Raw genomic sequence first — 11022 nt, forward strand, 5'->3', positions numbered from 1 at the left:
AAGAATAACTTCTCATCATACAATTTGTTTTTGATAATATCAAACTAAACATTAATGTAGATAAAAAACAAAATTCACTCATTGCATTCGAAGTGGTTCAAAAACATGCTTTTCAACTAAAACAGAATTAAAGCAATACGCACTACATATTTAATGACAGTCGTCACCATAGATTGAACTTAACTCAACAAAATGTTTGTTTACTGGTAAAAAATAACATACACGTACACATTACATGAACACATACATTTACATCACATATATTGATGTCAATATGAATACAACAGTATTAGTGATATTTGTAAAACACATACCATGCAATACAGTGTATTTATTATGATGTTAATAATATTTTATAGTGAATATTACTGAGAGAGTTAATTATCATTAATCATAAATAGATTTTATGTATCTGACTTAGTTTGCAGAATAAACAAAAATGTATACAATGTACATTATATTCCATTAAATGATTATGATTAACATGAGGAAACATGCTTACTATGTTGTTTTTTAATCACTCAATAATCCCTATTTGATTGTATGTACTACAGAATCATGCATATCAATCAAAATGTATTTGTGTTATTCCTTGATGAAAAATGACCTGTAAAGTCTGGAATAAAAACATATCTGTTAACAAAAGTCAGGGTCTGATAGTTGACGAGTAGGTCACGCAATTGTGTATTGTTTTATGTGTTAAAATTTGACCCAGCATTTGTAAAAATATTGCAAGATATATAAATTTCTAGAAAGGAAATTCATTTATGTGTTAAATAAGAGTAGACCAAGTTCATGGAAATCGCTTCACAATTGATGAAGTGATGGCTGTTCAAAGCAATGAACCCTATTTTCGGGTCATTTTGAGTATGATATCTTGTTATATATATATATATATATTTGATATTGAACCTTTTTTCAGAGAAGTTGCTTTTACGTTAAAATTTTATTTTTTTTATTCAAAATGATGTTATTACTAATTAATATCATAGCCACACGCTAATCACCTGTGTCCGGAATCCCTGGCAGCCGGAGATTTAATGTGAACAATCTTGGCGCTTTTCCCCAAAATATCAATTCAAAACAGCGCAAAAAATGTCCGTCTAAGTTGCTTGCTTCTATACAAATATAACTGGCAAATCAATTTTTTATGGAGAACACGGATTGATGGAGTTAAAAGCTTCGCACTAAAGTCTACCATCATGATTTCCACCATCATGCTGTGTAAAGCAACCATTTCCCTACCTAAAAGGTCAAGGTTATACATTGTGAAACAAGATCACATTCATCATATATTGGGGGATTAAGCCGCTATAGCAACTATTGTACTTTGAATATCTTGATGGCTGTAAGGACGTTGTGATGACACTTGAGTGATTTTGAAAGCCAATTATTTTTTATATTTTACAAATGTGTATGACTATTTATATTTTGCAGCAATCACTTGGGGCTGTTACAGATTTTAAAATGCCATGCAAGTGTTGTGGTAGCGCTGAGAGAAATGACAGGCCCTTTTGATAGAATACGGATTATTGTCTTATGTCTGAATTACATTTGTAGCTCACCTGAGCAGAACGTGCTCATGGTGGAGCTTTTGTGATCGCCTTTTGTCCGTCGTCGGTCGTGCGTCGTGCGTCGTCCGTCGTGCGTCGTCAACATTTTGCCTTGTGAACACTCTAGAGGCCACATTTATTGTCCGATCTTCTTGAAACTTGGTCAGAACATTTGTCCTAATGATACCTCGACTGAGTTTTAAACTGGGTTGAGCTGGGTCAAAAACTAGGTCACTAGGTCAAAGAAAGAAAAACCTTGTGAACACTGTAGAAGTCACATTTGATGCCCAATCTTCATGTAACTTTGTCAAAAAGTTTATCTAAATGAAATGTTGGTTGAGTTCAAAAATGGTTCCAGTCTGTTGAAAAACATGGCCACCAGGGGGCCGGGCAGTATTCCTTATATGGCTATTGAGAAACATTGTGAACAATTTAGAAGTCACAATGTTGCCCAATCATCATGAAACTTTGTCTAAACATTGGTTTCATTGATATCTCGGACGAGTTTGAAATCGGTACCAGATCGGTAAAAAAACATGACCGCCAGGGTGAGGGGCAGTATTCTCTTTATGTATATAGTGAAAACATGTGAACACTCTAGAAGTCACACTTTTTGTCCAATCTTCATGAAATTTAGTCAGAAGATGTGTTTTCTGGATATGACGGTTGCGTTCGAAAATGGTTTGGATCGGTAAAAAAACATGGCCGCCAGGGGGGCGTCATTTTCCTTATATTTATATAATAAAAAGCTTGTGAAAACTCTAGAAGTCACAGTTTTTGCCTAATCAACATACACACTTTTCTAAACATCGATTTTATAGATATCTTGAACGAGTTCGGAAATGGTCATCACGGGTGGCAAAATATGGCCGCCAAGGGATGGGGCAGTTTTCTCTATATGAATATAGTGAAAACATGTCAAAAGTCTACAAGACACACTTTTGCTTAATATTCACGAAATTTGGTCAGAACATTTGTTTTCTAGATACGACAGTTGAGTTCGAAAATGGTTTGGATTGGTAAAAAAACATGGCCTCCAGTGGGGGGGGGGTCTTTTTCCTTATATTTAAATAGTAAAAAAGCTGGTCAACACTCTAGTTTCCTGATTTTCTGGCAGTTTTGTCTGAGCTTTTCCTTTTTATTCCTGCTGGCTGGTTTACCTACTCCAGACATTGTGTGATGTTTTTGTTATATAACTAAGTAATATCTGTACAGATTAATTTAAATTTTTAATTTCGATTTTTTTCTGTATGTTTAAGCCTTGAAATCCAATGCCAGAAAGGAAGTGATCTCAGAACTTTGTTTTTATACAATGGGCAGTAACTCCCACTGAGAAATTTGAGAGAATTCTTTATTCATCAACATACTATCATGCTCAAGATACTCTCCCTTGAAGAGTCCACATTTCTACTAAAATAAACTGGGTTTTATTGTTTAATACAATGATCCACATTATGTAAGATTTGTGTTTTAAAACAGATTTATTGATTTTTTAATAGGAAATATAATTGCAAGGTGAGAATAGTTCATGTTTGTTTATAAAAATGGCTCTCAGGGGGTGGTAGCTTTTTTGTATGTCTTCATTTGTTTATAGTGGAACATTGTGAATAATTTTAGTCACATTTTTAGTTCAAGCCGAATGACACTTGCTCAGTGCAAATGTTGTTATCATATCTTGATTTAGTTTACTCTATTAGTTTTAATAATATCATCTTCAAACATGGTGACAATCTTTATGAGCATAATATTTTTTGCTCACGGTGAATTTTGTGATCACTTTTTGTCAATTGTCTGTCTTCCGTTGTGCGTCATGAATATTTGCCCTGTTAACACTGTAGCGGCCACATTTATTGTCGGATCTTCGTGAAACTTTGTAAGAAGATTTGTCCCAATGATATCTTGGACGAGTTCAAAAATGGTTCAGGTCTGTTGAAAAACATGGCTGCCAGGGGGCCATTTGTTGTTCATTCTTTATGAAACTTGGTTAGAACATGTGTTCCATTGATATCTTGGGCTGCAAAAAACAGGTCATTTCTTTTTATCTCTGGTTAGCGACTTTGGGCCTTTCAGGATCTCTTGTTAAATAGTTGTTTTTAAACCTTCCCGTAAAGATAGTAAAACCCCGACTCAAACGATTCCCCAATAAATCCGACTCTATTACTGCATACTAACTACTTTTCAAGTTTCTATTCATTACCCGATAATCCTATTTTTAAAAGCACTTTCTGGTAAATATTGACGATAAAAGTTCTCAATAATTTCTTTGACAACAAACGTTGCCATTTTGCCAAGTATCAAATAAATTTCGGCATCAGTGACTATTTATAGATTTGATGAAATAATATTTTATATTGCCACTGAACATGCGTTAATCGCTTGCCGTGGTGTGTGCTTGGTAATACAACGCTCAATACACCCACGCTTTCTATGCACATGACGCGACAGGTACATGCTGCATACTATTCGCGCCCTGTTTATTGAGACGAAGGATCAACACACACTATATTATCACTGTTTATTTGAAGTAAGAATCTGTTAACGGAGAGTTTAAATTTATATTCGGAAGTGGGTTTCGGATTACAAATTTATTTATGCTCATTTGAGACGACAATAAAACATTAACCGTTGCGTAATTAAATTAACGATACTTTGTTAAAACGCTTTACGAGTCGAGTACATGTTTTGACAGTGTTATTCATGAAATGCACAACTTCCACGAGGATTACAGCCATCGTCAGTCTTCTGAGTAACTGGCCAAGATTCGTTTGGCAATTACATGTACGTCACGAGTCGTCTGCATGATTTAAAGGCTCTATAAAGGTGAAGATCCGTAATTATTTACCGATTTTTAATTATTTTTTCCGTATTTTATTTATAAAGGTTATCAAAAAACAATATGAATATGCTATTGGACATTAGCATAAAAATATGAGCAATACAACTTGTTTTGAGCTCAAAATACAGTGTTCTCAAAGTCAATCGTGTTTACAAACAATCAGTTTATTTACATCGCTGTTTACTCAGAAAAGTGAAAGTGAAAGTGACTCAGGTCATCAAAAATACATCGTTGATTTTCAACGTTTTCCGGTATCACTCACAAAGTAGGTCTCTTCTAAATGGTCAAAACGTTTGTAGTGATCTAATAAGTTACTTTCTGCTGGTAAAAAGTTGTTAAAAATATAATTAAAATCGAATGTTCTTTCGGCTATTTTTAGCATATGTCACCGCTTTGGGGCTACAAATCACGTTAGTTGCAAAGTTGTTAACATTTCTTCCAATTATGTAACGGGTATATCTTCCATACTTCTTGACAACGTTGCACCTTAGCTGTGCTATTAGCATTTTTTATGCAATAGTAACTAAAATCAGGTAAAAATTAGACCAGTTAATATGCATAATAATTAGATTTGTCACCTTTATAGAGCCTTTAACTGCTGGTTTTGCCTGCCTGCGAGTGCTGCCGCTTATACAAAGCGTACGCTCTCATTAGCCAATATTGATTTTCCAATACAGCGACAGGCTTTAGTTGGGTAAAGCGTTAGATGTAGTTGATAGAGGATCGTTAATCGGCTTTCAAAAGTTTCGGCGAAGTCGATATCGCTTTGATCTTAAAAATGGCTTTTTTCAGTTACAGCCAAAATACAATGATCGGAAAATTTCAGGAGCCACGCGGACTCTGATTTTGAAATTCAAGCGCCCAAGTGAGGGACAGTTAAATGGCCTGTGGAAAGCACTGTCAGGCTATAGTAAAACCTTGTTAACACTCTAGAGGCCACATTATTTACCGATCTGCATGAAACTTGTTCAAAGATTTGTCCCATGATATCTTGGATGTGTTTGAAAATAGTAACATTTGCTTGAACAACATGGGCTGCCTAGGGGCGGGGCATTTTTCCTTATATGGCTATATACGGCTAAAGTAAAATCTTGTTAACACTCTAGAGGCAACATGTATTGTCCAATCTTTATGAAACTTCGTCAGAAGATTCATCCCAATAATATCTTGGACGACTTAAATATTGATGCCCTTTAGTTGAAAAACATGGCCGCCAGGGGCGGGGAATTTTTCCTTATATGGCTATAGTAAAAACCTTGTTAACAATCTAGAGGCCGCATTTATTGTCCGATCTTCATGAAATATGGTTTGAAGATTTGTTGTATTGATATCTTGGATGAGTTTAAAAATGGTTTATGTTTGCTTGAAAAACATGAGTGCCAAGGGGCGGGGCATTTTTCTTTATACGGCTATATATGGCTATAGTTAAATCTTGTTAACACTCTAGATGCCACATTTAGAGTCCGATCGTCAGAAGATTTATCCAAATAATTTCTTGGACGAGTTCAAAAATGATGCCGGTTGGTTGAAAAACATGGCCACCACGGGGGCGGGGCATTTTTCCTTATATGGCTATAGTAAAACCTTGTTAACACTCTAGAGGTCACATATATTTCGGATCATCATGAAATTTGTCAGAAGATTTGTCTCACTGATATCTTGAATGAGTTAAAAATGGTTTTGGTTGCTTTAAAATACATGGCCACCAGGGGCGGGGTATTTTTCCTTATGGCTATATATGGCTTTAGTAAATCCTTGTTAACACTCTAGAGGCCACATTTATTGTCCAATCTTAATTAAATTTGGTCAGAAGATTGGTCTTAATGATATCCTGGATGAGTTTGAAAAATAATTATGTTTGCTTGAAAAACATGGCTTCCAAGGGGTGGGCAATTTTCCTTAAATGGCTATAGTAAAATTTTGTTAACACTCCAGAGGCCACATTCACTGTCCGATGTAATGAAACTTGGTCAGAAGATTCATCCTTATATTATCTTGGAAGAGTTAAAAAATGATGCCGGTTGGTTAAAAAACATTGCTGCCAGGGGGCGGGGCATTTTTCATTATATGGCTATATTAAAACCTTGTTAACACTCTAGAGGCCACATTTATTTTATGATCTTCATGAAACTTGGTCAGAAGATTTGTCCCAATAATATCTTGTTATCTCAGGTGAGCGACTTTGGGCCTTTCAGGCCCTCTTGTTTGTTAATTGTCATTAGCTTAATTTCAAATTAATTTATTGAAATAATTGTTCTTATGCACACAAGGTTGCATTAAAAGTCTTGTTCTTTTTAAGGCAGGCCAATATCGTTGTAATTGTGGTTGGTGGTCATCGTAGGCTGCGTAGTGGTCGCAGTAATCATCTACATCGTCATTGTGCGACGTAGAAGAGCGGCCAGGCAAGGGAAGGTCATCCAGAAACAGCAAAGTATGTGATACTTCCATTCATATAAAAAGTTATTTCCTACCTGTTAGTTCCATCGCTAGATTAGATGATTCCCCTAATTTATGCTTCCCCTAATTCCATAACGTTTCAAATTTTATCCACAAATTTATTGATTTCTTCCGTTATTTCTTTACTTTAGATGGCATTTGTAGATAAGACGCGTTTTCCTTATATCCATTATTATATGTAATAGCATCCACAAAAAAGACACATGGTACCATTATTATTATAAGACGCATATAAACTATCCTGAAATATTCCCAAGTATGTATTCACATCTCAATCCATTAATGTTTTATAAAAACTTAAGCTTGATTTCAGATCGAAGTTGACTGTACAACATAGATACAGTGTACAGTGTATTTTAATTTTAATTTATTGAAAATGTCCATTCCTACTCTTTCCCTATATAATTTGTTGAAATGCACTGTGTTACATGCATTAAACCAAAATTAAAATTTTGAATATTAATTGATATTATGAAATCAAACAAAGATTTTTTTTATCAAACAATCAAATTCTTGATATCAAGAAGTACAATTGAAACCCGATGGCTCCGACAAGTAAGAGCCAACCAAAATCTGAGCCAAACGAATTCTTATATAAATTGTTTACTTACATAAGTCTGCATTAGATTTTCATATCCCGTGGAAGACTCTTCATACTTAATAAACTCCGTATTTCTATCTGGTTATGAATTGATACATAAAGGATCCGGCACAAGTTGTCATATCATACCATATTTTATGAAACGAGTTCAGGAATTTTGAAATTACTAACGAATTTCCTAAACGAGTTTCATAAAAAAAGGGCATGATATGCCAACGAGTGTCAGATCTTTTTCATCACATGCTTTTAAATGAGCAAATTAAATAAATATTTACGCAAACATAATGATAAATCCCGAATGTTGTTTTTTTTTGTGACGTAATATGACGTTGCAACGTCATTTCAGCAAAATAACAAAATGCGATTGGTCAATAAACGAAAACTAAGCCAATGAAAACGCTTTAAAATGTTGTATTTCACATGTGTAATAAAAAATATGTAATGGTTGTATTACATGGGAAACAGGGTATAGCATGTGATAAAAACATTAACTAGATATTTTTAAATAAATATTTATAAACAGTTACACATTCATTTACAAATATCATGATATAATGTACATTAGAAGAAGAACATTTCCGGGAACATGTAAGAATCAATTCAATCAACGATAGAGTCAATGACATATTTTACTCAAATCAATTTTACATTAGAGAATTATTAGTTTTCAACATCTGTCACATCACTTATAGTGTAGCACTACCGGTAATAAAACGCTCCTTATCCATTAAAAGCTTTATGGACCTTGATGCGAGTTCAAGCCAAAAAACAAAAGAAGGTGTGAAAATTGTGACAGGGACGAAATAAACTGTTCAAGTCATCCGATTATTTACTCTCTTGAATGCTAGCCAAACAACAGAAAATATGAATATGAAGCAGTACAAAATTGGTGCTTATTAGACTATGAGCCAACCACAATTTCAAGCCATCTGGTTTCACCTGTACATTTGGATATCAAATTCATTTACTGATATCAAGAAGTTTATACAAAAATAGTAAAAAGGTACCCCATACATATGTATTTTCATGTTTTTGTTCATTTGTAACAACACATAAACTGATTGATATTGAGTTTGTTATAATTTGTTATAAATTGTACTTTTGGGGGAAAATCATAAAGTAAAGTGTTACATAATTTATTCTGAGGTCTAGTTTTGTCTTTACTTTCTTTCTTTATAAGTAACAGATAATTGCTATCATTATTTCGATTTTGTTCAACTATATGAATCTTTACAATGTTAGATGCAGGAGGAAACTGGATTTTTTGTGTCTTATAGTCAGGAAAATATGGTCATTGGGTCCACATGTTGATGTAATACACTTTTATCCTATCCTAACTCACACATTGTTGAAATCAAATAACACGCTATGGGATACACTTAAATTATTAATACACCAAACACGGCTTGTAGTTTGGGTTTTCAAAGCACAACTGTCTAAGATATAACCTTTCCTAAACACTAACCACCTGGTTTCCGTACCAACACTCCCAACAGTACAAGCTAATCTGTTTCATCACCAAAGTTACCACGAAATGTTTCTATGATTGCACACCCATGCAATATTACTGTTTCAAAGTCAGCGTTTTGTAAAAAGCAGTAACTTTTTAAAGGAAGGTTACCTTGGTGAAGTTACTGCTTCTATAAGCTCATGGTGAGCTTTTCTGTTCAGTCTTTGTCTGTCCACTGTCACAATCGATCATGCTGTGTCAACTTTCAGCTCATTTTCCAATCAAGAAACTTGGTCAGAATGTTTATTTTAAGCTCAACTGTTTTCGGAAAACCCGAGGTATTGTCATAGCCAGCTCGTCGTGTCCGTGTCGTGTCTTCCGCCGTCCGCCGTGCTAAAACCTTAACATTGCCTCTAAAGTCAAAGTGCTCCACCTACAACTTTGAAACTTCATGTGTACATGAACCTTGATGAGTTCTACACGCCACACCCATTTTTGGGTCACTAGGTAAAGGTCAAGGTCACTGTGACCTCTAAAAAAATTCTGACAAGCTTTCATTTATTCAAAACTGCACACGCAGCCAAGCGTTGGCACCCGTTATGCTGTGCTCTTGTTTAAAGAAAGGTTATATTGTTTGTCGAAGTGAATGCTTTTATGAGCTCATTGTGAGCTTTTGTTTAGTCTTTGCTTGTCTACTGATATACTACTGAATCATGTTGTGTCAACTTTCAGCTCATTCATCCAATCTAGAAACTTGGTCAGAATGTTTATTTTTACACTTTCTAGGCCTTTTCGATGTATTTCAGTTGCATCGAAAATTGGACTATAGGTAAAATCTAAGAAACACCTTGTAACCACTTGAGAAGCGCAATTTAACCCTTCCCCCCATCACAGGCTAATCAGGGATGACACTTTCCGCCTAAACTGGATTTCTGTCAAGAAGTCTTTCTTGAAATGAAAATTTCAAAAAAGCGAAGTGTCATTCCTGATAAGCCTGTGCAGACTGCACAGGCTAATTCAGGACATCACTTTCCGCACATGCAATAACCCCATTTTCACAGAGCTATGCAGAATTGTTTTTTTGTATGTTTGCAATCAAGTGGATGGAAGATAAATCAGAAATATTCAGTTTTATCACAAAGATTTCTTATCGAAGGCGTAACTGTCCATTTAGTTTGAAATACTCAAGACATTAACCGTCCAGTTTTGTTTGAAATACTCAAGACTTAACTGTCCAGTTTTGTGTGTGAAATACTGTCCTTTTTTATACTGAAGACATACTTATCCATTTTTTAAATACTGAAGACATAACTGTATAATTTGTTTAAAATACTGAATTCATAACTGCCCAGTTTTGTTTTCATTTCTATAACAAGCTCTTTATGAATTTAATGACTGTGTTGCAATCATTCATCCTAGTTTATTAGTTGGTCGCGTAACGACCAGCTAATGTTGTTGCTCAAAATTTCAAGTCGGTTTGGCTTATCTACGGAGAGCCTTCTACCTGCCACACACGCCGTATCCGCGCGAGAAAGAGTTGTATAATTTATGCAACAGGTTTCAGTTCTCCAACTTATTCATTCACAAATGGAAACATTATATGAATATCGTGTTAAATGTAATAGTGTCGAACGGAGCTTATATAGAAAAGAATCAATTAACACTGATTGTATATACGTGTCGCGGAAGAGATTGTTTATAATGATTAAAATATCCACTTTTGCTACGTCTTCATGACGTAGTAATTTTGCTCAGCTCATTCATAATCTGAGGCTATTAATAGATGCGGCTGCCGATAACAAGGGAGAGTCCAATTGCACGGCAATCTCACGCAGAGTTGCTCTCAATACACCTCATGACGTAGTACAGGTATTCATTATCTGAGGCAATTAATAGTTCGGGAAAAAACGCAGTAGTATAAGGTTACGCTGGTTTAGCCTATATCTCAATTTATCAAAGTTGAACATGAGTTCAACAATAATACAGCGATACGATAGACAACTACAACATGCTTCATAATTGCTCAACCGAATATAACAAACAATTAATTACAATAATAATACGAATGGTCAGTGTCGTAGCCTGTTCAGTGCGTCTACAGCGGGGATTTCTGGGAAACGTTTTT

At 34.9% G+C, this 11022-nt stretch overlaps 1 protein-coding gene across 1 annotated transcript in view; it reads left to right on the forward strand.

Moving 5' to 3' along the window:
- LOC127846976 (uncharacterized) overlaps positions 1-6821 on the forward strand; it is a 31514-nt gene extending 24693 nt beyond the window's left edge. The window contains exon 5 of the mRNA XM_052378451.1: positions 6689-6821. Coding sequence (XP_052234411.1) covers positions 6689-6779 — 91 coding nt within the window. The 3' untranslated portion in view covers positions 6780-6821. The remainder of the gene's footprint in view (positions 1-6688) is intronic.
- The last annotated feature ends 4201 nt before the right edge of the window (positions 6822-11022 follow it).

This window comes from Dreissena polymorpha, chromosome 10 (assembly GCF_020536995.1).
Source record: "Dreissena polymorpha isolate Duluth1 chromosome 10, UMN_Dpol_1.0, whole genome shotgun sequence".
NCBI lineage: Eukaryota > Metazoa > Mollusca > Bivalvia > Myida > Dreissenidae > Dreissena > Dreissena polymorpha.